This window comes from Candoia aspera, chromosome 3 (assembly GCF_035149785.1).
Source record: "Candoia aspera isolate rCanAsp1 chromosome 3, rCanAsp1.hap2, whole genome shotgun sequence".
Lineage (NCBI taxonomy): Eukaryota > Metazoa > Chordata > Lepidosauria > Squamata > Boidae > Candoia > Candoia aspera.
Genome location: NC_086155.1, coordinates 319,516 through 346,811, shown reverse-complemented (window position 1 = coordinate 346,811; position 27,296 = coordinate 319,516). Strand labels below are relative to the sequence as shown.

The 27,296-nt window shown below is 51.1% G+C and overlaps 2 protein-coding genes across 6 annotated transcripts; one reads left to right on the top strand and one right to left on the bottom strand.

Moving 5' to 3' along the window:
* Positions 1 to 15: 15 nt before the first annotated feature.
* ELMO2 (engulfment and cell motility 2) lies at positions 16 to 19,206 on the bottom strand. 5 transcript variants are annotated; one of them, XM_063296771.1, is made up of 22 exons: positions 19,120 to 19,206; positions 11,286 to 11,400; positions 11,074 to 11,114; positions 10,829 to 10,901; positions 10,692 to 10,742; positions 10,351 to 10,532; positions 9,613 to 9,712; positions 9,384 to 9,535; positions 9,215 to 9,293; positions 8,924 to 8,959; positions 8,576 to 8,626; positions 8,265 to 8,387; positions 8,026 to 8,160; positions 7,824 to 7,928; positions 7,625 to 7,733; positions 6,725 to 6,861; positions 6,467 to 6,630; positions 6,272 to 6,384; positions 6,050 to 6,157; positions 5,835 to 5,917; positions 5,637 to 5,714; positions 16 to 311 (listed from the first exon to the last, which is right to left on the bottom strand). In XM_063296771.1, the coding sequence occupies exons 2-22, from the start codon at positions 11,361 to 11,363 to the stop codon at positions 111 to 113; spliced, it is 2,199 nt and encodes a 732-aa protein (XP_063152841.1). In that variant the 5' UTR covers positions 11,364 to 11,400; positions 19,120 to 19,206; the 3' UTR covers positions 16 to 110. The 5 variants fall into 5 exon arrangements, with proteins under 5 accessions (XP_063152841.1, XP_063152844.1, XP_063152846.1 ...); XM_063296772.1 differs by lacking the exons at positions 16 to 311; positions 19,120 to 19,206 and adding an exon at positions 4,668 to 4,811 and having other exon boundaries at positions 11,286 to 11,544; XM_063296774.1 differs by lacking the exons at positions 11,286 to 11,400; positions 19,120 to 19,206 and having other exon boundaries at positions 17 to 311; positions 10,351 to 10,563; positions 11,074 to 11,120.
* A 219-nt stretch (positions 19,207 to 19,425) lies between these two features.
* On the top strand, positions 19,426 to 21,694 carry SNRPB (small nuclear ribonucleoprotein polypeptides B and B1). The gene is made up of 7 exons (XM_063296779.1): positions 19,426 to 19,546; positions 19,621 to 19,772; positions 19,881 to 19,992; positions 20,551 to 20,703; positions 20,879 to 21,017; positions 21,203 to 21,328; positions 21,502 to 21,694. The coding sequence occupies exons 1-7, from the start codon at positions 19,544 to 19,546 to the stop codon at positions 21,537 to 21,539; spliced, it is 723 nt and encodes a 240-aa protein (XP_063152849.1). The 5' UTR covers positions 19,426 to 19,543; the 3' UTR covers positions 21,540 to 21,694.
* The last annotated feature ends 5,602 nt before the right edge of the window (positions 21,695 to 27,296 follow it).

Genomic DNA, 27,296 nt, shown 5'->3' with positions numbered 1-27,296 from the left:
AGCACGCCAGGTCCAGCCGTCGCGGCCGCGCCGCGCCACGCCCCTCCCCGCCAGTCCGGGGGCGCCCTGCCCAGGGACCCCGCCAGTCCGCGCCGCCACCGCCGCCGGGCTCAGCCGTAGTGGTAGACGAAGTCGTAGCTGCTGGGCTCCTTAGGGATGGGCGGGGGCTCCTCCGGGATCTGGACGTTCTCCAGGTCCAGCAGCCGCAGCTTCATCTCCATGCTCAGCAGCGTGTCCAGGTCGCTTTTGGTCAGGTCGCTGACCATGTCTTTCCCCACCAGGGCGTTGAGGCCGTCGATCCAGATGCAGTACTGGGGAGCACCAAAAGAGCGTCTCAGACCCGGCCGAAAGTAGCCCCCTCCGAAGTTCCACTGAGTGGGAGCTGATGAGAGCGGGAGGGTTGGGGGGGGGCACGGTGTCTCTGCACGAACAGCTCTAATTCCCTCTCAGTGGCCCGGCAAAGACTCCTCCTGGCAGCCTTTTCCATTCAACCCAACTTCAAGCATTGCAAGAGCCAAGATGCTTCCTCTGGTGGCATCTGACCTGATGCTCAGAATGTGCCAAGAGCAGCCTGGTTGGTCCTTCCAAAACAAAAGCCAGGACCAGATGAATGGCCTCCCGGGGCCCTGAAGGAACCTGCTTGCAGTAGGATCTCTGAGAAATCCTGAACTGGTGAAATGCCATATGACTGGAGAACCAAGGGGACAAAGGAAGATCCACCAAACTACAGATCAGCCAGGCTGACGCAGGGATCTAAAATGATTCTAAAGGAGATCATAACAGACCACCTTGGGAAAATGCAGGGATTACAAAAGTTTGCATGAACTGGTCAAGAGTAGTAGTCAAAGAAAAAACAGCATATACTAGAACAAGTCTTCTGAAGGAAAATCATCAAGTAAATTAGGGGAACGCTGCAGACACAGTGTATGTAGAGGACCTTGGCACAGCCTTCGACCAAGCACCTTGTTTCCTGCTGAATAAAATGCTAAAATACGGGCTAGATGATACCACTGATAGATGGGCTCTCAGGTAGCCCAATAACCTCACCAAAGAGTCCCCATCAATGGCTCTGCTTCAGCCTGGAGGGAAGGGTCGAGGGGGGCCCCACAGGGCTCTGTCCTGGCCCTCGTGCTGCTCAAGAATGGCAGGGTGAGGGAGCCGAGGGACCCGTATCACGTCTGCAGAGGACACCGAGGCGGGAGGGGCATCGAGACGGGCTTGAGCAATGGGCTGGGATGCACGGGGTGGAAGCGAACAGGGAGAAACGTCAAGTTCTGCATCTAAGTAGGAAAAATGTAAGGCCCAAACGTAGGATGAGGGAGCCCTAGCTTGGCGGTTGTGCCTGTGAAAGGGGTCCGGATGTCCTCATGGTTAAATGAGAGCCAGCAACGCGACGCAGCTGCTAAAAAGGCTGCAGGTATCTGATGCTCCATTAGTGGTCCCAAAGAGTGGGGCCACTCAGATCCCACTGGGAGCATGTGTTCTGTCGACCCCACAATTCGAATTGGAGCAAGGTCAGAGAAGGCCACCACGATGGCAAAGGGCTTGGAAACCACGCCCCATGAGGAACGGTTAAAAGACCTGGGTGTGTTTTAGCTTACAGTACATACAGTGCATTCGGAAAGTATTCAGACCCTCTTCACTTTTTTCAATTTTGTTATGTTGCAGCCTGATACTACAATCGTTCAAATTCATTTTTTTTCTCATTAATCTACACTCAGTACCCCATAATGACAAAGTGAAACAGAATTTTAGAAATGTCTGTCAATTTATTAAAAAGGAAAAACTGAAATATCACATGCACTTAAGTATTCAGACCCTTTGCAACAACACTTGAAATTTAGCTCAGGGGCCTCCCATTTCTCTTGATTGTTGCTGAGCTGTTTCTACACCTTGATTGGAGTCCACCTGTGGTAAATTAAATTGATTGGACATGATTTGGAAAGGCACACACCTCTCTAATGAAGGCCTCACAGCTGACAATGCATACTGTATCAGAGCAAAAGCCATGAGATCAGAGGAACTGCCTGCAGAGCTCAGAGAGAGGATTATTGCAAGGCACAGATCTGGGGAAGGCTACAAAGAAATTTCTGCTGCACTGAAGGTTCCCAAGAGCACAGTGGCCTCCATAATTCCCAAATGGACTCTTCCAAGAGCTGGTCACCCGGCCAAACTGAGCAATCGGGGGAGAAGAGCCTTAGTAAGAGAGGTGACCGAGAACCCGATGGTCACTCTGACTGAGCTCCAGAGATCCTGTGTGGAGATGGGACAAAGTTCCAGAAGGAAAACGATCACTGCAGCCCTCCACCAATCTGGCCTTTATGGCAGAGTGGCTAGACGGAAGTCTCTCCTCAGTGCAAAATACATGAAAGCCCACTTGGAGTTTGCCAAAAAGCACCTGAAGGACTCTCAGACTGTGAGGAACAAGATTCTCTGGTCTGATGAAACCAAGATTGAACTGTTTGGCCTCAATTCTAAACGTTATGTCTGGAGGACACCAGGCACCGCTCATCACCTGCCCAATACCATCCCAACAGTGAAGCATGGTGCTTCATGCTGTGGGGGTGTTTTTCAGCAGCAGGGACTGGGAGACAGGTCAGGGTTGAGGGAAAGCTGAATGGAGCAAAGTACAGAGATATCCTCAATGAAAACCTGTTCCACAGCACTCAGGACCTCAGACTGGGCCGAAGGTTCACCTTCCAACATGACAACGATCCTAAGCACACAGCCAAGACAACACAGGAATGGCTTAGGGACAACTCTGCGAAGTCCTAGAGTGGCCCAGCCAGAGCCCTGACTTGAACCCTATTGAACATCTCTGGAGAGACCTGGAAATGGCTGTCCACTGACAGTCCCCATCCAACCTGATTGAGCTTGAGAGGATTTGCAAAGAATGGCAGAAAATCCCCCAGTCCAGGTGTGCAAAGCTTGTTGCGTCTTACCAAAAAAGACTCGAGGCTGTAATTGCTGCCAAAGGTGCTTCAACGTACTGAGTAAAGGGTCTGAATACTTACATACATGTGATATTTCAGTTTTTCCTTTTTTAATAAATTTACAGACATTTCTAAAATTCTGTTTTCACTTTGTCATTATGGGCTACTGAGTGTAGATTAATGAGAAAAAAAATGAATTTGAGTGACTGTAGTATCAGGCTGCAACATAACAAAATTGAAAAAAGTGAAGGGGGTCTGAATACTTTCCGAATGCACTGTAAAAGATGCCTTCACATTTCCGAAGGACCATCCTATAGGGAGGGGGTGGGGTCATTCTCTTCTCCCTCATTCCCCAGAGGGCAGAACCAGAACCAGAACCAGCGAAACTACAGGGAAGTAGCTTCCAACAACATACTGGGAAGGAGCCTCGTAATTAGGCAGGCTGTCAGCCAAAAAAGTGATTAGTTCTCCTTGACTGGAGATCTTCACATAGCAGCTGGAGGACAAGAGATGCTGTAGTGGATCCTGAACAGAGCAGAGGGTAGACTAAATGACTTCTAAGGTTCCTTTAGACTCGGATTCTAGGACCAGGAGAGGAGACGAGAAGCACTTAATTACACAACACACCGTTAACCTGCAGTATACATCACCGCCATTATGTGATGATGAGGGTCACTAACCTGCACATTTTAAAGGGGATGGCATAAATCAACGGGAGGCTATTAAGACTGAAGACTCCATGTTACCTCAGTGTTACAGTACAAATGGCCGAAGAGGATACATTTCCATCTCCTGCTTGTCAGCCCCCAAGAAACTGAGAGAAATAAAGGGCCAGGCTGAGCTGCGCTTTGACCAAGCCCAGCAGGCCTCTCCTTGGGTCCAGCCCCCTCCCCCACAATCTTTAAAGCTACAAAAAGCACATTTCACAAGTGATGCTCTGGATCCTCCTAGCTCTTGCATTTCCTCTTGCAGACCAGAATTGCCTTGAGGATTATCCAGGCAGCTGCAATAGCTAAGTAAGAACATACCTATATTAAGCCTCTTGTCCCTGGAGAACCATCCAAAGTGGGGCGCTAGTGGCCAGTTAGAGGAACAGAGCAACAAGACCCTGGCTGCAGGGAATGAACTGGGAGAGTTCAGCAGGAGGAAGAAAGGAGAGCAAGTAGAGAAGCTGGGCATTCTGATGGGCTGTGTGCTTAGGCACGAGACTGACAATATAGTCATCTTCTAAATAGCTGCTGATAGCAAAAGGGGTTTCCCAAGAGCTGCTGAGTAAGCAGAGACTGTAAGAAGGTGGACTGTAAGGCAGCCAGGTTCGAGGGATAAAGTGAACGGAAGAGTTTACAAGAATGTCGCGGGAATACTTAAAGGAGGGATTTCTAACAAATTTTCTCTGTAACTCAAAAATTTGTATTTTGGCTAATCTAAAACATTGAAAAGAGAAGAAGAGGAAATGTAAGACTCTTTTGGTGATGTCATAAGAAACAAAAGTGAAGATGCAAGGATGGGGTCTACAACGGTGAGCCGCCATACTTCTGGCATGCCTGTTTTCTTGTCTGCAAACAGCTTAGTATACATTTCTATCAAGTGCAACTTCCTAACAAAGGATGAAGAGGACTCTACACAGAAACTTACAGAATTTCCCAGGATGTTCTGATAAACAAGCTAATTAAGTATGATCTGACATGACAGGTGGATATGTAATGAACTCTTCTTTCTAGGCAGTTTAAAATAAATAAAAAAATTAAATTAAATGACGCAAAGTTCTGTCCTGGGCCTTCTACTCTTCAGTACTTTTATTAATGACTTGAATGAAGAGAAGAAGATGAGGCTTATCAAATCTGCAGATGACACAACAATGGGTGGGGTAACTAATACCTAGAAGACAGAAATAAATATAAAACGTATAGGTTAGAGCAATGGGATGAGAGTAACAGCGCAAAGATGTTCTTCGCTCAGGAAACAGAAATCAGATGCAAATGTATAGGCCAGAGGGAGTAGTGAGAAAGATCCTGAAACAGGAGCTGACTGCAGACTGAATTTGAATCAGGATGGTGACATGGCTGCAAAAAAGGCAATATAATTTCCAAATTATGGGAAGCAATTCATCCACTTTTTTCTGCTTTGGTTTGACCCCACTTTGAGTCGAGTGCCCAGTTCTGGGCAACCCACTAAGAAGGATTAAGAGAAACTGACCGGGTTAAGAGCAAGATTGATGATGATGATGATGATCAGATGACTAGGTCCTATGAGGTGAGATTGAAGAAACTGGGACAGCTGAGTCTTGAGAAGAGAAGAGTAGGGGGGATTTGCAGCATTCTGCAAATATCTACAGTCACAGGAGAAGATCCTGACCTGTATTCCAGCTCCCCAGAATCCAAGCCACGATAAAATGTTTTTCAAGAAGGTATATTCTGACTGAATGCTAGAAGAAACTGCCAAAGAGCATTTCAACAGCGCAGCCGATGAAGCGGGGTGGCAGCGGCAGCTCCCCTTTGTGCCTGTTTTCGAGCAGAGGCTGGACAGGCACCTACTGAGGTGCTTTAATCTGGGTGCTAATTCCTGCCCTCGAAAGGGAGCAGATTTGATGGCCTCAATAAGAGGCAGAGCAAGATAAAAATGGACAAGCAAGGCAAAAGAGGGCAGGGCCTTCTGCAGGGAGGAGAGGTGTCCCCGGCCCTCCCACCCCTAAGCTTTGCTCACCTCGTACTTATTGGGTGCGATAAAGTTCAGCATCTCGTCTGGATCGTAAAGGATGGAGAAGGCCAAATCCAGCGCCTCCTTGGGGTGGGGAAAAAAGCCGGTGAGCAAACAACCAGGTCGCTTTTCTCTCGGCCCCCAGGAAAGGGCCTTCTGCAGGGCTCCCCGTGACCCCATCCCCCCCCTCCAGGCTGCTGGTACCTTGTTCTGCTTCAGCGCCCCCTTCTCCTTCATGTGAGGACACTCCTTCCCAGTGAGCACAGCCTTGATATCTGCAACAGGGACTGAGGGAAAAAGGGCCGTCATGTCCAGCCCTTCGAGGGGTCAGCCTGGGCAAACCCATAGGGGGGCCGCTGTATTGCCAGGAGCCTGGGCACTGCCTCCCCCGCACCCCCACCCAGCGCCCCCTCACGTACTCTTCTCCTGCAGTGACTCCAGGGTCACCTCTCCCTGGGCGTTCTCCTCCAGGTCTCCGTAGTGGAGCATCTTGTGGTTCAGGGCCAGGCGGCAGTACCAGAAGCGCTCTGCAATGTGCAGAACAGTCCTCAGTGAGGGCCAGCAGGCCCCTCCCCGGCCATACCGTCCCACCCCCACCTCCCACCTTCTGCCCCCCAGCAGCAGCCGTGCTCCCTGCTTACCTTGCCTCCTCCGAGTTCCCACTTTGCGGAAGCTGGTCCCTTCGCAGAGGCGGTTCAGGCGCTGCTGCTTGATGAGCTCCAGGATCTCTGGCTGGATCTTCTCCCGCAGCTCCCTGGGAATGCCACCCGCAGGCCAGTCAGAGTGCTGCCCCCAGCCCTCCGCACGTGCCCCCAGGGTCTCCCCAAGGCACTCACACGATGGGGGGAGACTGGAAGTCATCTTGGCTCATCCGCTCTGACTGGCGCAGGCGCAGGATCTCCGGGTAGCTCAGGCTGCGCAACTTGTTCTTGAACTGGTCCAGGGAGGGGGGCCTGGAGGGCAGGGCCCGGGTGATCTGCTCCCGCACCACCTGCATCACCTGGTGGAAAACGGGGGCTGGCAGCATTACGGGGCTGCAGAGGGAGGGAGGGAGGGAGGGAGGAGCCAGAAGGGCCTTCCTGCACCAGACCCACCTTGTGGAAGTCCTCGGCCGTTGCCCGCATCTCCTTCCAGGTCTTGTTCAGTAGCTGGATGCAGACTGCGAAGAGTTCCTCAAAGGCGTGGTCATGTGTGAAGAACATGGGGTGGTAGTCATTCCGGCCCTCGTTGGCTTTTCAGAGACAGGGAGGAACCATGCTGTCAGAGCAGCCAGGGACGATCACTTCCCCCAAGCTGGGCTTTGGGAGGGAGATCTAGGGCAAATATTTCCATACTGCATGGAGGCATCAGCAGAAAAGCACCAAGAAGTGCAGTTTGCGTACATGGGAAACTGCACAGAAACGTCATGAACCTCACAGGTGAATGCACTGGGATTCTCATAGCCATCGAAAAGCCAAGGCTTACTCAGTCCTGGTTTATGAACACATCACAATCAGCTGGGTTCCTGATGCAATAAATCCCTGACTTTATGCAAAGAACCAAATGCCCTGGCATGCTGCATGAACAAGAAACTGAGGTTCTGAACTTGCAAAGCATACCTTCCATCTTGCTAACCAACCCTTCACCTTGGGAGGTGAACAGGCCACCCTTCACAAGCTGTGTTCCAACAGCAGCTCAACAACCACATTTGTTCAAGCACATCCTGCTATGGCTTAGATCGTGCCACATGACGCAGGCCTGTGAGTCTATCACATCCCTGCTGGGTAACATCCTGTTCACGCCAGACAAGATGGGCCTTCATTGGTCCAAGCTGTGCCATTTCTCTGGCTCAGAGAGAGTCCTCAATGGGTAGACTGGACACCATTTGGGGCTCAGATGGCAAGGGAAAAGTTTATCCACAGACAGCAAAAGGTGCTCTGGCCCTGACCTGCCCACTCATAGATGCTCCCCTGGGTCCCTCCTTGGTGGGCTTAGCTCAACTACACTCCACTTACGAAGCTCTCCAATCTGCAGGATCTCACAGAGCATCTTGCTGAGCTCAATGGCGCTGCGCCCAAAGGGGCAAACGTGTTTGTCCTCTTGACTGCTGTTCTCCAGGACAATCTGCACGACAGGAAGAAAAGCACAAAGGTGAGTGGGAATCCAGATGGCTGCCTGTGCAGGCCCTTAATTAGGGACAGCCTCGTCCCTTACTCGGATGTAGGTATCCTGATGATATTTGGCAAGGTACAACATATTGTCCAGGGCCAACATGCCTGGGGGCGTCTGAACGAAGTCTAAGGCAGGATTGATGTGATTCTGTGGAAACAAAAGCCACAGGGTCAACTGTCACCTAGCCTTTGTTGGCCCTTGGCCCCTCGCAGCCAATGGTCCAGCTTTTCCTCCCCACACTGACCGTGAAGCCCAGCATCTTGTAATCCTTGGGGTAAACAGCCTTGCGCTTCTCTACTCCACTGCCAGGGGCGCTGTTGCTCTCAGACTCTGCCTCGAAAGCAATCCTGCGCAGTTCGGAGATTACGTCTCTCTGGGCCTGGTTGGGGACAAGGGGCAATGAGGCCTAGGCAGCAGGCTGGCAGCTGCCAAAATGCCCTCTTCTTGAAAGCTCCTGAGGATCTGAGCTGCCCTTCCCACTACCTGGTCACTGGGGTCCATTTTTGCCATCATCCGCTCCTCCAGTAGGTTGAAAGTCAGAACCTGAAGCACGTACAGCTGATGGGCCATCTCAGTTTTGATTGGGCGGTTTCCTCGGATGACGTGCTGTGGGATGGCAGTGGGGAAGACAATCAGGAAGGAGCAGCCCACCCCCTCGCAGCTGTCACCCAGTGCTGGCTGCTGCGGTCAGCACACCGCCTGCTGTTTGGCAACCGTGAGCTGCCTTGCAGGGTTACTGTAAGGCCTCAGCCGCCCCCCACGCTAAGAATGGCATTTTTGACCCTGACTCTTACCGTCAAGATGACAGAACGCAGCTGCTTCTGGGCAAAGGCGTTTGCCATCTCCTGCCAGGAAGGTGAAAGGAAAATGGGGAGTGGAAGGAAAGGAGATAGAGAGCAGGCCTTCTGGCCCTCACCCCATCCGTGCTGCTCCCAGCCTCTCCCCCAAGCCCTCCAGGGCAGTCCACTGCAAGGTCCCAGGCTCTTCTCGAACCCCGAGGAAGAAGTGGCCTGCGCCTGGCCCAACTGCTTCTCCGCTCTCTGGTGCCTACAATGTGCTCCAGCAGAAGGACACCCCACACGCCCAAAGAGAACATTCACAGCCAGCCTGGCTTCCCTTCCCTGGCCCAGGAATTGACTTACAGTGCAGGGCAGGTCCAGTGGACTAACAAGCTTGTCCTGGGGTGGGAACAGAAACAGGCACAAGAAAAAGCAGATGATGGAATCAGCATAGGAAAGAGGGGAAGTGGGACACCCCCTTCACGGGACACTGATGGATGGGGGCCAACCACAAAAGGCAACGCTACATGGCAGCCTTTCCAGGCCAGCCCCCACCCCAGAGATGGCTCTCCCGGGGAGGGCAAGGCCTGCCTCCACTGGGCCTTCTTCCTGACCGAGTATAAGCGCCTGGTCACTACCAGGCCGGCCACCTACCTGCCTCTTGTCCTCAGGAGCTTTCAAGAAGAGGGCATTAATCAAAGCAATCGCGTATGTCTGGATCTCCTGGTTGGAGCTACAGGGAGACCCAGAGAGAGACCTTGTTCAGCTCTTCTGCCCTGCCAGGGGGCTTGTGATGGGGAGCCCTAGGGCCCAGGATACTCACACTTGAAGGTGGGAGAGGAGCTGGCCAACCGTGATCTCGTCTGCAATCTTCTGGTAAAGAGCTTGGCTGTTCAGCACCATGCTCTCAAGGATGGCCAAAGAGCGCTGCAGGATGGAAACGTCCACCGTCGGCTGGCTCACATACCCTGCTATCTGCTGGCAGAGGAAACTGCCATTCAGAACCAGCCTGGCCCTCAATGAGATCCCTGCTTTGCCCCAGAAGACGGTACCTGCTTGATGAAGCTGATGGAGACCGTATCCCAGGAGACAAGGCCGTGGTCCATGAGTTCCAAGAAGGCAGTAAGAGTGAAGGCCAGCATCTCACCATAGCTGTGGGAGGGAGAAGACACAAACTGCCCATGGCTCTCTCTCACCTGGCTGTCAAACCTTTGACTACTCACTTGGCTCTTCTTTAACATGGCCCCACTGGCAATGTGGTTGTGGCCAAAATGGGTAACGATAACAGAGGTCGCCCTGCTGCTGGGGGGCTCTAGGAGACCAGGACCATGACAGGGACTCCCAAGCACAGCAGTGCAAGCTTCTGGGGCTCCTCTTGCTCCCCAGAAGCTCATCATCCACAGACGCCAGTGCTGGCTAAAGGTACTGTGCAACCAAGGGGGACAATGCCTCCTGCAGGGCCTGCCGACTAGGTGGCACCCTCCCTCCATTTGCTTCCTGGGCTTTCCAGGAAGAGAGCAAGTCCCATGACCTGTTACCATCCACTCCCCAGCAAGACCCCACAGCCAAAGAACGAGGGGCTTGACCTCCTCAGTGCCGCTCCCGGCAACCCCAGAGAGCTGCTGCTTGGCTACAATGGGGTCTTGGAGCAACTGGGAGACTTGTTCCACTGCTGGAAGATGCTGGGACACTCTGGGCAAGAGGAGGCTACAGGTGCAACAAACAGATCATCAAGAGGGGAAGGGGGGGTGCAAGAGGAGGTCTGCCCTACAGAGCAGGCACGCACTTACTGAGAGAGGAACTTGGAACTGCCCTCCACCAGGCGGGTGAGCACTGAGATGCCATCCATGTTGATGAACTCAGTGGCAAAGGTGACATCCGCCGAGAGCTTGGCAAGTTCCTTCATGGCCTCCAGGCGGGCCTCCAAGCTGGATGACTGGGTCCGATCCATCAGCTGGCGGGCAGCCCTGGACTGAGAAGAGGAGTTGGGAGTCTCTTCCCATCTCATTCAGGAGACAGGAAACCAGGTTCTAAATCTTGCAACTGGCAAAGGAGGGAGGGAGAAAGAAGAGCCCCGCCCCGCCCCGCCCCCAAGCCATATCCAGAAGGGTGAGGAGCAGCCCAAACCTACTGGGGAAACTGCCAACTGGAGGATGGTCCCATTCTTGATGTCGCCACGAGTCTGCAGGGCAGAAAGACAAAAGCTGGCTTAACACTGGGGGCGGGGGGGGCGTCATGTTGGACTCCAGGGCAGGACTACATACCTACCTGTTCTGTTATGTACAACTGCACTCCGTCAGCATAGCGTAGTGTGTAGTATTCAGGGTTAGGCAGGGACCAGCTGGAAGGGAATGAACAGAGGAAAGGCCCTTGAGCCTTCCAGTTTGGGCATCCCTTCAGTCAGGAAGCGTAGTGGGGAGGGAGGGTGCCCTTGGGGTCACAGCTGAGAAGGCCAGGAGGAGGAGGAACGGGTCAGCCCAGCTGCCAGGAAGTCAGGATTCGCTCGTACTCACCCATCACACACTTCCTTGATGATGGATACCAGGGGGCGCTTCTGAAAAGGGCGAGAACCGTGAGCTAGGATGCTTCGCTGGACCAAACTCTGCCTCATCCCTACCCATCACCCACAGCCAACTGCAAAGTGTTCCTGCTGTGGCCCACTGCCCGGTCCCCACTCCTGCCAATATCAGGGCGCCTGTTACTTAAAGCCTGCTCAATCTCTCACCTGATCAAGCTCAAGCAATTGGGCATTGACCCCAGGCCACTCCACGGCCACCTTGACTACATTGGGGGGCGGCGGCATCCCTTTAGATTCTCAGCTCTTGCAAGAGATGGAAAACCTGTCACGACAGAATGGGTTTGGCCAGATGCTCTGCTTTTCAACCTCAGGACCGCCAACCAAAATCTTACACCTGATCCTGGTTCTGGCTTGCCAGAAACCCCATAAAATAGCCACAGGTGAGTTGAGGGCTTACGGCTGGAATGCGCATCAGTTCCCTAGGCCCCGCCCGAGTACTCACTTCTTAAATACAGCGAGAGCTACAGAACTACAGACATTTTAAAGAGGCACATAGTTAAGGGAATGGGGGATATTTGTTGGGATACAATCTGACAAGCCAGGTCCCGTCAGGAAATTCCTGGCAACTCTTGTTCCCAGAGGATGGAGGAAGGCACAAGGGCCTGAATTGTTCTGAGATGATTCTGACCATGAGGGAATGACAGCCTTCTGGAATTTAGGGAACGCTAAAACCAAGCATAGTCAAACATGTACCTTGGACTTCAGAAGAACAACAAGTATAAATCTACGGCCAGAGGATTTCCTACACAAGAGGTTCTAAGGTGCCGTTGCAAACCACCTAGTGGGGAGGTGGGAAGGCACAGCAAACTCAGTAAAACTCAAGACAGGTGCACAGACCCTGTTCTCGTAGGCTTCACCACACAACAAATCTCCTGTGGGTTAGTTTTAGAGAAAAGGATTAGGCTGCCCTTTGTTAAATAAACTCTACCCAGCCAGCTGTGATGTGGGAATACCACAACCAAGTCAACTGGGCTATTTTGCCTATTTAGTCTCCCAAGAAAAAGGGCTGGATAGAAAGCCTATTAGAGAACACACTTCCAGTTCTGGCAGGACAGCACGCATCTTCCACTGACCGGCCGAATGACTGAGTGAGGCAGCCAAGCCATGGCTGCTGCGTGCTGGCTGGTCATGGGGAAGGGGCCATGGATGGCGCTTTGGCATTTCTAAAATGGTAACTTTGGACCCAGCAGTACAAACCAGTCAACACTCCCCACTTTATAAATAGGGAGCATTGCCAGAACCACCAGTAGAGAGCACTAGATTGGGTCAAGCAAGATGTGGGAACAGGCTAAAATAAATGTGGAAGGGTTAGGGTTTTGTTGCTTGTTATCTATTTAGCAATCAGATGTCTAGGACACCCTACTTCAAATTACTCTGGGTAGCTTGACACATACCAAAAGCAGTAAAACCAGTAAGTCACCAGAAAGGCAGGTACCGCAGAGCAATTTGCGCTCCAATTCAAGATCGTTACACAATGGCTGGGTTCACACAACACGCTGAACCATGAACTAACCAAATGAGCTACATTTGCAGCAAAGCTAAGCCACAAAAGAGTTACCTAAAGATAACTGGGTATGTTGTACAGATGTACTTGTTAGGCTTGAAATTGATCAGATGATGTCTGAATCTGGACAAGCGTCACTTTTTGTGGGCTTAACCTATTGGAGCAGCGTCATCTGGTTCTAGCATGTGCTAGAATAACCACATCATGCTTAAGAGCTTTTTCTCATCTGGCTCAGATCACTTGGAGTTTAAGAAGGCGCTAAAACACTTCTTTTCATAGGTGCATATAAAACTGATTTAAGATAAATTCTTATCCGTCATTTTAAACACACACGTTATTTTTATATGTTAGCAACCTTTTAGTTTAAAGGCTCCTTACTTTATATTATGACCAATGTATCATTGTTTTGTGGGACGCGATGGCCCTGTGGGTTAAACCGCTGAGCTTGCCAATCGGAAGGTCGGCGGTTCAAATCCGCGTGACGGGGTAAGCTCCCGTTGCTAGTCCCAGCTCCTGCCAACCTAGCAGTTCAAAAACATGCCAGTGTTGAGTAGATTAATAGGTACCGCTTCAGCGGGCAGATAGCAGCGTTCCGTTTAGTCATGCCGGCCACATGACCACGGAAGTGTCTACGGGCAAACGCCAGCTCTTCGGCTTTGAAATGGAGATGAGTACCGCCCCCTAGAGTCGGACACGACTGGACTTAATGTCAAGGGAAACCTTTACCTTTTACTATCATTGTTTCAATTGTTATTTTGTTCTGTGTTTTAGTTAAAAGGGAAAAATAAATAAAACTACCCCTACTAGGTAGAGGCCACATTTGGAATCCTGCATCCAGTTCTGGTCACAATACAAAAAAGATGCTGAGGCCCTAGAAAGAGTGCAGAGGAGAGCAACAAAGATGATAAGGGGCCTGGAGGCTAAATCCTATGAAGAACGGCTAAAGGAACTGGGTATGTTTAGCTTAACGAAGAGAAGACTGAGGGGAGACACGAGAGCCGTCTTCCCATACTTGAAGGGCTGCCACAGGGAAGAGGGATTCTCCATGGCACCTGAGGGTAGGGCAAGAAGCCGTGGGTGGAGGCTCATCAGAGGGAGATCCAACCTGGAAACAAGGAGGAATTTCCTGACAGTGAGAACTATTAAGCAGTGGAACAGCTTGCTTCCTGGAGTTGTGGGTTCTCCATCACTGGAGGTTTTCAAGAAAAGATTGGACAGCCATTTGTCCGAGATGGTATGAGGACTCCTGCCTTGGGCTTAGGCAGGGGGTTGGACTAGAAGACCCCTAAGGCCCCTTCCAACCCTATGATTCTATTACTTGGACCAGGGACCACCTGGGACAGGCTGGAGGTAAGGAAGGACAAGAGTGTTCCCATAGTGCTATTCAGCCCCTGACATCAAGGAGAGGAAAGGCAGACCTTAAGTGGAAGAGAGTCCTCCTCTTTCAGGAAGGGAGCATCCCCGACAAGCTTCAGGCCCCCCAAGACAGACCGCACCAGCTCCAGGAGAACAGCATAGCAAAGGGTCAGTACTGAGCTCATTGCCTGCAGCACCAGCCTCCAGTGCCCTGCAAGCTTCCCCACTGGAATAGAATCAAGAATCTGTGCTTATGGCAGAAGCATGTTTTCTTCTGGGAAATTTTCTACACCCCTGAACTTACAGAGATCTAATTCATCATGTTGATTCACTCTCACTCACTCTCTTACACCTCTGAAGGTACAAGCAAAATGAAGCTTAGAAAGGAAAAAAAAAAGGACAAAGAAATGCACCAAAATGGACAAAACTAGAATCCCACAACAGAAAGAAAGAACAATCAATTATCAAAAGTCATAGGAATCCGTGGATGGAACTGGATGGCTGGAGGGGAATGCCAGGGTGACAAGAGAAATAAAGCAGCAGCAGGTGCAAAACCAATTTGGAAGAACAAGATTTTACCTGGACAGCAGAGGAGGTGAGGAAGGAGCTGCAACTCTTGGCATCAAGTCAGCAAAATGCAGACCAGGGGCAGCTGAAGGAGGGCAACGGGCCAGCAGACTTTACTTAGGGCACTCCGAACGGATGGATGACCTCTCGAGGCAGCTTTTACAAATGTGATACAGCAAGGGGGAAAGGATCAAGCCCTGAAGCACCCTGCAAATGAGGAGCCACGAAGCTGACCTCTCCTCCCCAGTCCCTAAGGAAGGAGTTGCGCTGGTCGCACTTGCAGATGACCCGTGCTGGTACCAGACTGGGGGTGGGGTGCCCGTCCTTGTGCTCCTCGATCTCTCGGCAACCTTCAATACCATTGGCCACAGTACCCTCCTGGCCAGGCTTGGAGGTTGGAGACACCATTTTACACGGTTCTCCTCTCCTCCTCCTCAAATGACCACCAGATCTACTACTGTGGACAAGAGGGCCACAGAAGAAATGGAGTAGCCTTCATAATTAATAGTAAAGTGGCTAAAGCAGTGCTTGGATACAATCCAAAAAACGACAGAATGATCTCAATTCGAATTCAGGGCAAGCCATCTAACATCACAGTGATCCAAATATACGCCCCAACCACAAATGCTGAAGAAGCTGAAGTAGAGCAGTTCTATGAGGATCTGCAGCACCTACTGGACAACACGCCTAAAAGAGATGTTATTTTCATCACGGGAGACTGGAACGCTAAGGTGGGCAGTGAAATGACTCCTGCAATTACAGGTAAGCATGGCCTGGGAGAACAAAACGAAGCAGGACATAGGCTGATAGAATTTTGCCAAGACAACTCAATGTGCATAACAAACACTCTCTTCCAGCAACCTAAGAGACGGCTTTATACATGGACTTCACCAGATGGACAACACCGAAACCAGATTGACTACATCCTTTGCAGCCAAAGGTGGCGGACATCTATACAGTCGGTAAAAACAAGACCTGGAGCTGACTGTAGTTCCCATCACGAACTTCTTATTGCACAATTTAGGATCAGACTAAAGAGATTAGGGAAGACCCACAGATCAGCTAGATATGAGCTCACTAATATTCCTAAGGAATATGCAGTGGAGGTGAAGAATCGATTTAAGGGACTGGACTTAGTAGATAGGGTCCCAGAAGAACTATGGACAGAAGTACGCAACATTGTTCAGGAGGCGGCAACAAAATACATCCCAAAGAAAGAGAAAACCAAGAAGGCAAAGTGGCTGTCTGCTGAGACACTAGAAGTAGCCCAAGAAAGAAGGAAAGCAAAAGGCAACAGTGATAGGGGGAGATATGCCCAATTAAATGCAAAATTCCAGAGGTTAGCCAGAAGAGATAAGGAATTATTTTTAAACAAGCAATGCGTGGAAGTGGAAGAAGACAATAGAATAGGAAGGACAAGAGACCTCTTCCAGAAAATTAGAAACATCGGAGGTAAATTCCAGGCAAAAATGGATATGATCAAAAACAAAGATGGCAAGGACCTAACAGGAGAAGAAGAGATCAAGAAAAGGTGGCAAGAATATACGGAAGACCTGTATAGGAAGGATAACAATATCGGGGATAGCTTTGACGGTGTGGTCAGTGAGCTAGAGCCAGACATCCTGAAGAGTGAGGTTGAGTGGGCCTTAAGAAGCATCGCTAATAACAAGGCAGCAGGAGACGACGGCTTCCCAGCTGAACTGTTCAAAATCTTGCAAGATGATGCTGTCAAGGTAATGCGTGCTATATGCCAGCAAATTTGGAAAACACAAGAATGGCCATCAGACTGGAAAAAATCAACTTATATCCCCATACCAAAAAAGGGAAACACTAAAGAATGTTCAAACTATCGAACAGTGGCACTCATTTCACATGCCAGTAAGGTAATGCTCAAGATCCTGCAAGGTAGACTTCAGCAATTCATGGAGCGAGAATTGCCAGATGTACAAGCTGGGTTTAGAAAAGGCAGAGGAACTAGGGACCAAATTGCCAATATCCGATGGATAATGGAAAAGACCAGGGAGTTTCAGAAAAACATCTATTTCTGTTTTATTGACTATTCTAAAGTCTTTGATTGTGTGGACCATAACAAATTGTGGCAAGTTCTTAGTGGTATGGGGATACCAAGTCATCTTGTCTGCCTCGTGAAGAATCTCTATAACGACCAAGTAGCAACAGTAAAAACAGGCCACGGAACAACAGACTGGTTTAAGATTGGGAAAGGAGTATGGCAGGACTATATACTCTCACCCTACCTATTCAACTTGTATGCAGAACACATCATGCGACATGCTGGGCTTGAGGAATCCAAGGCTGGAGTTAAAATCGCTGGAAGAAACATTAACAATCTCAGATATGCAGATGATACCACTTTGATGGCTGAAAGTGAAGAGGAACTGAGGAGCCTTATGACGAAGGTGAAAGAAGAAAGTGCAAGAGCTGGCTTGCAGCTAAACCTCAAAAAAACCAAGATTATGGCAACCAGCTTGATTGACAACTGGCAAATAGAGGGAGAAAATGTAGAAGCAGTGAAAAACTTTGTATTCCTAGGTGCAAAGATTACTGCAGATGCTGACTGCAGTCAGGAAATCAGAAGACGCTTAATCCTTGGGAGAAGAGCAATGACAAATCTTGATCAAATAGTTAAGAGCAGAGACATCACACTGACAACAAAGGCCCGCATAGTTAAAGCAATGGTGTTCCCTGTAGTAACATATGGCTGCGAGAGCTGGACCATAAGGAAGGCTGAGAGAAGGAAGATCGATGCTTTTGAACTGTGGTGTTGGAGGAAAATCCTGAGAGTGCCTTGGACTGCAAGAAGATCAAACCAGTCCATACTCCAGGAAATAAAGCCAGACTGCTCACTTGAGGGAATGATATTAAAGGCAAAACTGAAATACTTTGGCCACATCATGAGAAGACAGGACACCCTGGAGAAGATGCTGATGCTAGGGAGAGTGGAGGGCAAAAGGAAGAGGGGCCGACCAAAGGCAAGGTGGATGGATGATATTCTAGAGGTGACGGATTCGTCCCTGGGGGAGCTGGGGGTGTTGACGACCGACAGGAAGCTCTGGCGTGGGCTGGTCCATGAAGTCACGAAGAGTCGGAAGCGACTGAATGAATAAACAACAACCTCTGTTCTCTGTGGCCAGTCTCGTTTGGGTTTGGGTAGGGAGGCAGGGAGAGAGCGCAGCCTTAGCCCCTCCCTTGTGGGGTGCCAGAGGGCATGACGCTCCTTCCCCTTCTGTTCAACATCTACACAAAATTGCTGAATGAGGTCATCTGCCAATTTGGGGTCCAGTATCATCAAGATGCTGAAGATACCCAGTTGTATATGTCAACCTTGGCTAGCCGAGCCACACGACTGAAGTCCTAAGCCAGTGCCTGCAGTCTGTGCAGGTCAGGATTGTGAGGCACAAACTCAGGTTAAATCCTGACAGGATGGAGTAGCTATGTCTGTTTGCCCCCCCACCCCCACCCCAGATCTGGAGGTATTTCATGACTCTCTCTCAGTGGGGTAAGCACTTCTCCATTTGAGACTTGTGCACAATTGGGGGGTCCTCTGGGACTCTCAGCTCCTGCTCAAAGTTAATAATAAATTCAAATAAAATAAAGCTGTAAGCCAAGGGGGCCTTCAACATAGGTACCTCCAGTGTGCCAATTGTACCCTTTCCATGACTGGGAGACCCTTCAGACAGTCTCTTGTGCCCTGGTCACCTCACGACTGGATTACTGTAACATGCTTTAAATGGGCCTGCCCTTGGACCATCTGGAATCTACACTGGTTCAGAAAGTGGCAACGCAGGCAGCGACGGGGACACGTGACCCTGCTGCTTTGCCCGCTGCCTTCGCTGCCAGGTGGCTTCCAGGCGCTGCTTATGCCCTGCAACGCCTCTCGCGGCAGCGGGCCTGGCCATCCAGCCGCCTCCGCCCGTCCCGTTTGGACCAGAAGGGGCTGCGCTCTGGGTCCCTCGGCTCAAGGGCACCATCTTGCGGGACCCGGGAGACCGGCCGGCCGGTTGCGATTCCTGCCCTCCGGCAGCGCGGGGATCGCCGGGCTCCCGCGCCTCGGTCACGGCCCCCGGTATTCTCCCGGGCCTGGCCTCGGGGTCAGCTGATTGCGCAGCCCCTTTTCGTTTGGCCGCCCTGCGCAGCTCTACTTCCCGCGCGCTGGCTTTTTGGCCGTGCGCCGCACAGAGCTGTCCGGGAGCCGGGTGGCCCAGAAGCCAAACAAACAACCGGCGCCTCGCGCTCGCCGCCCCTGTGGGTACCGCGGCGGATGACGGCGTGAAAGGAGCCGAGGCCCTCCACGGGGCCCGAACCGGCCCGCCGCCGACCTGAAGCGCGACCCCCCGCGGCAAAGATGCCGAAGCACGGCGGGGGCGCCCGGCCCTGGCGGGGAGAGCGGGGTCGGCCGCCCCCGCCAGCGCGGCCCTCCGGCTGAAAGCACCGCGAGGCGCCGAGGCTGCCAGTTACGCGCCGTTTCTCCCCCGGGACGCGTCGGGCATCCAACGCCGCCCCTTCCCGGGGCCCGAGCGGAGGCCTCGTCCTCACCTGCTTGGGAACGCCGGGGCCGCCGGGGGTTGGGGAGGCGACGCCCGGCGGCCTCCCACCGGCTCGGGGCCCCGGGCTCGGCTTGGCTCGGCTCGGCCCCTCCGTGTTCCACTCCTTCTCCGCGACCTTCCGCTTCTCGGTCCCGCCTCTCCCGCCGATTGGAAGAGGACGCGGCTACTGCCTCCCAGAGCCCTCCCCATTGGTGGATCGGCAAGGCCGTCGCCGAAGAACTGGCTGCCATGGAAACCGCGGCGTTGCTCAGGCCCGGCGCCCCCGCGGGGAGGGGGGGCTGACAGGGCCGGAAGTGAGAGCAGGGTTCCGGTTCCGGCGGAAGCGGGCGCGCGTTCGCGGTTTGCGAGGCAGCGGGAAGCGCGGCAGGCGCGAGGGAACCGGCGGCCGAGGGAGGAGACGCGACGCCGCCACCATGGTGAGTTGGTCCCGGCGGGCGCTCGGAGGCCGGTCCGTCCCCCCGCCCGCTGACGCCCCCGTTCTCCCCCGCAGACGGTGGGCAAGAGCAGCAAGATGCTGCAGCACATCGACTACCGCATGCGGTGCATCCTGCAGGACGGGCGCGTCTTCATCGGCACCTTCAAGGCCTTCGACAAGCACATGAACCTCATCCTGTGCGACTGCGACGAGTTCCGCAAGATCAAGTGAGCGGCCGCGGGCCAAGCCGGGCGGGAGGGGGCAGGGCAGGGCAGGGCAGGGCAGGGCCGGCCGGCCGGGCGGGCAGTCAACGGCGCCTTCCTTCTCTCCCGCAGGCCCAAGAACTCGAAGCAGCCGGAGCGGGAGGAGAAGCGCGTCCTGGGCCTGGTGCTGCTCCGGGGGGAGAACCTCGTTTCCATGACCGTGGAGGGGCCTCCTCCCAAGGACGTAAGCGGGGGGCGGCGGCGGGCGGAGGTCCCTCGCGGGAGCGCTTTCGAGGCTTGTAGGCCCGGTTGCTGGGCGTAGCTGCCTCCTGTGTTTCGGGCAGAAAGGACCGGTTGCATCTCTTCACGAATGCGGCCAGGGGAAAGCAGCCTTGTGGTTTTTTCCGGCAGTATTTGATTGGGCCCTGTTGGTTGAGGATGGTGTAGATTAATAACAGAGGCTCTGACGGATGGGATGTGGTGAAGGAGAACTGGCTAAGAAGAAAGCTGCAGGAATTGCTCAAGAAAGGAACATTGCCTGCATCCATAACAGCAGAGAATCCCTGGCAAAATAATACTGTGACTTGGGAACAAAATACAAGCCATAAAACGGAAGCTTAATTAGGGTTCCAGGGAAGAAGAAGTTGGAGCAGCGGAGAGTGTGCCTTCTCTGTGCACCTGCTCTGAATTGGTTTATGCTTGCTGAACTGTATCACGCTCCTGATAGCTGAGCCCAGCGAGCGTCTTGCAAAGGATCCCAGAGCCATGGGTTTTCTGCAGCAACTCTTGATCTCTTTTTCAGACTGGGATCGCTCGTGTGCCGCTGGCTGGTGCGGCCGGAGGACCTGGTGTTGGCAGAGCTGCCGGAAGAGGAGTCCCGGCTGGTGCTCCCATGCCCCAAGCGCCCGCAGGTTTGGCAGGTCCTGTGCGTGGAGTCGGTGGACCATCCCAGCAGGTAAGCAGAGCCGCGCTTGGGCTGTCTAGCTGCCTCTAGAATATAACGCTGCTTCAGCCCCAGCCGATGGTGGATCTCTTTCCACACCCTCCTCTCCACATGGGCGTGGGCATGGATGTGGCAGGATGGGTGGGACATCACCTTCGAATGCGCTGACCTGTTTTTTCCTTCTCAGGTGATGACACCTCAGAGTCGAGGGACAGTTGCTGCTGCAGCAGCTGCTGCAACTGCCAGCATAGCAGGAGCCCCGACTCAGTATGCGCCGGGCCGTGGAGGCCCTCCCCCTCCCATGGGAAGGGGCACTCCCCCTCCAGGTGAGTTTGGATGAGCCGCCCCTCTCATCACTGGTGGAGCTGGCAGGACCCGTGATGAATGACAGTACCTGAGCGTCGCTGTGAGGAGCTGTTGCCAAAGCAGGATTACTCTGAGGTCTCCATTGGGCCCAAAGGGAGCGGGACGGAGACTGCTGGTTGCTGATGCTTCTGCTTTTCTGCTGCAGGAATGATGGGCCCCCCTCCCGGCATGAGACCACCCATGGGCCCTCCTATGGGTATGCCGCCAGGTCGTGGCTCGCCCATGGGGATGCCACCTCCTGGCATGAGGCCGCCTCCTCCTGGCATGAGAGGTGAGTGGCATTTTGGAGGAGGGTTGAATTCAAAGAGGAGCTATCATAGCTGTCTTATTTCTTTGGCTCGGTGTGAAAGGAGAGTGCGATAGCCAGGGTCACAGCAAATTGCCCAGCAGTGCTACAGCATCCTTACGGCTGCAGCAGTCATCATTTGTGACTTTTGTTTTCAGGTCCCCCGCCTCCTGGCATGCGCCCACCTAGGCCTTGAGGCATGTGCTGAACCGATGGGAGTCGCATGTTAAGAGTTGGGGGCTGACCTTGTTCATCACAAGAAGGCAGGAACAGGATTAGCTGTGTGTGTGTGCGTGCCCTCTGTTTTTTGATGTCTGTCATGTTGCCCTTTCTAATAAAATTTTGCCAATTTTTCCTGCCGTGTTACTGTTAGGCCTGGGCTTGAGGAAAGCAACCATGGGCGGTGTTTTGGGACTGGAAGTTTTTGGCTGCCTTGGCGTCCTGATGCCCATCCCCTTCAGTTTCCTTGGTAGTAGCTACCTCCCAAGTAGCCACCAAGGGCACATGTACAAGGATGGTGGAGGGCTTGCTTCCAAGATGCTGGGAGAAAAGTTCTTTGCATGCAACACGTGCTGGTACACACAGGCATATTCACCATGCTAAGTGAAAAGAAGTCAACGCCGTTTGGCTCTTGATTCTGCCACCCAGTCATATGTTAAAGGTTTGGGTATCTGCTGGTTCGGGTCGTTAGGCCTGACCTCCAGTGATGATTTCCTATCTTCTGCTTTAATGCCAACAAGGCTGTAAGTTGACTGTTGCTGGCAAACTACACTTCATAATTACATCATATTTTGCATATGTTGTTTGAAGAAGCGATGGGTCTAAAGCTTATACTGATATACCTTGGTGGGAGAAAGTAAAGGGTTACAAGAAGTGGGCCTGGGGTGAGCTACTGCCAGTCACATGCTGGCAGTGTCAAAACAAGTACACCTTTCAGGTTATAGCAGCCACGCAGGGAGGCTCCAGCGGTTTCTGCTAACCACACACAAAGTCTGCAAGGGCTCTCCTCCCCCGGGTGTTTGTGTAGAGGCAATCCCTGATGCAGCCGGCCGTCAGCTGCTGGTGTACATCCTCCGTGAATGCAGCGGTCCTCCTCAACTCCAGCCGCCACATTACGAGATACACACAGGTCCTTGTGTGGGACAAGGCAGAGTTCAAACCAGTTGGGGACAGCAGCTGGGCAGGTAGGTACCAAGCCTATTGGTACAGGAACGGCAGGTCTTGCAGCTCTGCAGAGCTGGAGGTTGCACGCAGATAATCCCAACTCTGAATCTTGGCCACAACCATCTTCCCTCTTGCTCCAAGCCAATTCTTCACTGGCTTATACATTTATCACCGTCCAACCACCTGAGTAACACAGTATTACTCTGGTGCTTACAGTTAGGTCATGAACAAAAGCGCTGGCTGGAGCCCTTACTCATCCACAGCCGCCTCATATTGGGAGAGGTGGGATTTCTTTACAGCTCAACCTTTAGATAAAGATGGATAAATAGTGGCTGTGGCATTTGGGTTCCTAAAATACGAGAACGGTACGCCAGGTCTGGTACTTCCTGAACCAAAAATGGCCAGTGTATGGTCCTCCAGACACTGCATTGCAAGTTCTATCCTGGCCAACGCTGGTTATGCTGGCTAGAGCTCACTGCAACAGAATGTACCCCACGTGAGCCCTTGAATGTTAAACCGTAAACAAAACACTACCTTCCGCCTGCCACTGATAAAATTCCTTAAAAGTCTATTTTAAGTCTAGTTTGTAAAAGCAGTAACTGAAATATTAATAACCTATATCAGCAAGTGAACATTCCTGGATTCATCCTTGTGTGGATTTATCCTCCCAGTTAGTATTAATACTTTGGGACCCTGCCATGTGTGAAAAGTTTACAATTCTCGATAAATTCCAAATAGTGAAGAAACAGCCAAGAAGAATCCTGGCATCTTTGGCTTACAATAAAGTCAGGTAAATAGTCCTGTGGATTTCACCCCAATGTTTGGCAATAAGGGGACAAGTCCAAACCATGTGAGTAAATGTTCCAACCCCTGAATTACATTTCCAACAGCGTGGCCATTACAACCAACAACAGCAGTTGGTTATCTGCCATTGTGTCATCGGCTTGCAGACATACATCTGGTTCTTTTGTAACTGGACAGTAGGAAAGGTAGCGCGCTTTCTCAGAGACAATATTTTCCCAAACAAAGGGGGCTGTTGCTGTGTGGTGGTGAGAGAAGTGGAGGTTGAAAAGACAGATATCTAGGAAAGTTGGATGACTATTAAAAAACTTGCCTTTCTGGCCATCAGTTGTGTCCCTCCCCAAAGAGATCATGAGCCTGCCATCTTCACCATAGAGGAACCAGCCACAGCCTGCTCGTCAGGCAGGCAAACACTGAGACATCTGCATGAAGACAGCTGTAGTGATGAAAGAGCTCCATTGTAGCCAGATCCTTGATCCTACAAGCTTGAGTGTTAATGCCCAGAGGTCCATCTCTCCATTAATCTGGGGAGGACCTCAGAATTCATACAGTATGTTCTCTAATGTGCTGTGAGCTGCAAACCACATTTGGGCACAGTAATCAGGGACTACAGTATGGCTCCAATGCCTTTAGATGCATCACTGCAGCACGGCTGGCCTCACATTAAGACATTGCTGGATGGGAGCTATTTGGCAAATCCTCGAACCAGTGCCCATCAGGAGCAGGGATAAGTCACTATTCACAGCCCATGAGAGGGTTTCAAGAAAAATCCTCATCTTTCTCCAGCAGAAGCCAAGTCACATCCCTCTTTCATTCAAGAAGAAAGCTTTAGGGTCTCGACAGCACTCCAACTGACAGTCACCCAGCTGCGACTGCTCCAGACCCACCACGGACTGAAAGGAAGCGAGCCTGTGCTTGATGCCACCAAAACCCAGTTGGGCTTCTACTGACAGAAACGTCTGCACCCCTGCTAGAGCCTGTCATGTGACAGTGTACTCTAGTCCAAACAAAAATCGAGACAGATTCCTACCCATCCAAGAATCCAGAATCAAAGAAAAACATAAAATACTACAGGCCGTTAATACCTCCTACATGCTGGTACCACAAAGATGCATTTGTAAGAACTCTTCTCAGGAATTGTACTATTTTAGTCATCATTCCCAAGGACTGGGGATGGAGAGCATGGCTGAATCTCTACACAACCAGTTGGCCCTAGAATGGCCCTTTATACTCATGGACTGGTAAGAGAACCTTCAGCCATCCGGATTTTATCACATTTTTATTCTTATTGTTTATTTGTTGTTTATTCGTTTAGTTGCTTCCGACTCTTTGTGACTTCATGGACCAGCCCACACCAGAACTTCCTGTCAGTCGTCAACACCCCCAGCTCCCCCAGGGACGAATCCGTCACCTCTAGAATGTCATCCATCCACCTTGCCCTTGGTCGGCCCCTCTTCCTTTTGCCCTCCACTCTCCCTGGCATCAGCACCTTCTCCAGGGTGTCCTGTCTTCTCATTATGTGGCCAAAGTATTTCAGTTTTGCCTTTAATATCGTTCCCTCAAGTAAGCAGTCTGGCTTTATTTCCTGGAGTATGGACTGGTTTGATCTTCTTGCAGTCCAAGGCAGGATTTTCCTCCAACACCACAGTTCAAAAGCATCGATCTTCCTTCTCTCAGCCTTCCTTATGGTCCAGCTCTCACAGCCATATGTTACTACGGGGAACACCATTGCTTTAACTATGCGGACCTTTGTTGTCAGTGTGATGTCTCTGCTCTTAACTATTTTATCGAGATTTGTCATTGCTCTTCTCCCAAGGATTAAGCGTCTTCTGATTTCCTGACTGCAGTCAGCATGTGCAGTAATCTTCGCACCTAGAAATACAAAGTCTTTCACTGCCTCTACATTTTCTCCCTCTATTTGCCAGTTATCAATCAAGCTGGTTGCCTTAATCTTGGTTTTTTTCACGTTTAGCTGCAAACCAGCTTTTGCACTTTCTTCTTTCACCTTCGTCATAAGGCTCCTCAGTTCCTCTTCGCTTTCAGCCATCAAAGTGGTATCATCTGCATATCTGAGATTGTTAATGTTTCTTCCAGCGATTTTAACTCCAGCCTTGGATTCCTCAAGCCCAGCATGTCGCATGATGTGTTCTGCGTACAAGTTGAATAGGTAGGGTGAGTATACAGACCTGCCGTACTCCTTTCCCAATCTTAAACCAGTCCGTTGTTCCGTGGTCTGTTCTTACTGTTGCTACTTGGTCGTTATAGAGATTCTTCAGGAGGCATACAAGATGACTTGGTATCCCCATACCACTAGGAACTTGCCACAATTTGTTATGGTCCACACGGTCAAAGGCTTTAGAATAGTCAATAAAACAGAAATAGATATTTTTCTGAAACTCCCTGGCTTTTTCCATTATCCATTGGATATTGGCAATTTGGTCCCTAGTTCCTCTGCCTTTTCTAAACCCAGCTTGTACATCTGGCAATTCTCGCTCCATGAATTGCTGAAGTCTACCTTGCAGGATCTTGAGCGTTACCTTACTGGCATGTGAAATGAGTGCCACTGTTCCATAGTTTGAACATTCTTTAGTGTTTCCCTTTTTTGGTATGAGGATATAAGTTGATTTTTTCCAGTCTGATGGCCATTCTTGTGTTTTCCAAATTTGCTGGCATATAGTATGCATTACCTTGACAGCATCATCTTGCAAGATTTTGAACAGTTCAGCTGGGATGCCGTCGTCTCCTGCTGCCTTGTTATTAGCAATGCTTCTTAAGGCCCATTCAACCTCACTCTTCAGGATGTCTGGCTCTAGCTCACTGATCACACCGTCAAAGCTATCCCCGATATTGTTATCCTTCCTATACAGGTCTTCTGTATATTCTTGCCACCTTTTCTTGATCTCTTCTTCTTCTGTTAGGTCCTTGCCATCTTTGTTTTTGACCATACCCATTTTTGCCTGGAATTTACCTCCAATGTTTCTAATTTTCTGGAAGAGGTCTCTTGTCCTTCCTATTCTATTGTCTTCTTCCACTTCCACGCATTGCTCGTTTAAAAATAATTCCTTATCTCTTCTGGCTAACCTCTGGAATTTTGCATTTAATTGGGCATATCTCCCCCTATCCCTGCTGCCTTTTGCTTTCCTTCTTTCTTGGGCTACTTCTAGTGTCTCAGCAGACAGCCACTTTGCCTTCTTGGTTTTCTCTTTCTTTGGGATGTATTTTGTTGCCGCCTCCTGAACAATGTTGCGAACTTCTGTCCATAGTTCTTCTGGGACCCTATCTACTAAGTCCAGTCCCTTAAATCGATTCTTCACCTCCACTGCATATTCCTTAGGAATATTAGTGAGCTCATATCTAGCTGATCTGTGGGTCTTCCCTAATCTCTTTAGTCTGATCCTAAATTGTGCAATAAGAAGTTCGTGATGGGAACTACAGTCAGCTCCAGGTCTTGTTTTTACCGACTGTATAGATGTCCGCCACCTTTGGCTGCAAAGGATGTAGTAAATCTGATTTCGGTGTTGTCCATCTGGTGAAGTCCATGTATAAAGCCGTCTCTTAGGTTGTTGGAAGAGAGTGTTTGTTAGGCAGAGTGAGTTGTCTTGGCAAAATTCTATCAGCCTATGTCCTGCTTCGTTTTGTTCTCCCAGGCCATGCTTACCTGTAATTCCAGGTGTCATTTGACTGCCCACCTTAGCATTCCAGTCTCCCGTGATGAAAATAACATCTCTTTTAGGCATGTTGTCCAGTAGGTGGTGCAGATCCTCATAGAACTGCTCTACTTCAGCTTCTTCAGCATCTGTGGTTGGGGCGTATATTTGGATCACTGTGATGTTAGACGGCTTGCCCTGAATTCGAATTGAGATCATTCTGTCGTTTTTTGGATTGTATCCAAGCACTGCTTTAGCCACTTTACTATTAATTATGAAGGCTACTCCATTTCTTCTGTGGTCCTCTTGTCCACAGTGGTAGATCTGGTGGTCATTTGATG

What these genes read in the sequence shown, in the direction of transcription:
- ELMO2 (XM_063296771.1), bottom strand. Translation starts at nt 11,363, where the DNA reads ATGCCGCCGCCCCCCAATGTAGTCAAGGTGGCCGTGGAGTGGCCTGGG. An exon ending in CGGCCGAGGACTTCCACAAG is followed by an intron (nt 6,631 to 6,724) that starts GTGGGTCTGGTG and finishes GTTTTCCACCAG; the next exon opens with GTGATGCAGGTGGTGCGGGA. An exon ending in GGGCGCTGAAGCAGAACAAG is followed by an intron (nt 5,715 to 5,834) that starts GTACCAGCAGCC and finishes CCCCACCCCAAG; the next exon opens with GAGGCGCTGGATTTGGCCTT.
- SNRPB (XM_063296779.1), top strand. An exon ending in AGGGGCCTCCTCCCAAGGAC is followed by an intron (nt 19,993 to 20,550) that starts GTAAGCGGGGGG and finishes TCTCTTTTTCAG; the next exon opens with ACTGGGATCGCTCGTGTGCC. An exon ending in GCCTCCTCCTGGCATGAGAG is followed by an intron (nt 21,329 to 21,501) that starts GTGAGTGGCATT and finishes TTTTGTTTTCAG; the next exon opens with GTCCCCCGCCTCCTGGCATG.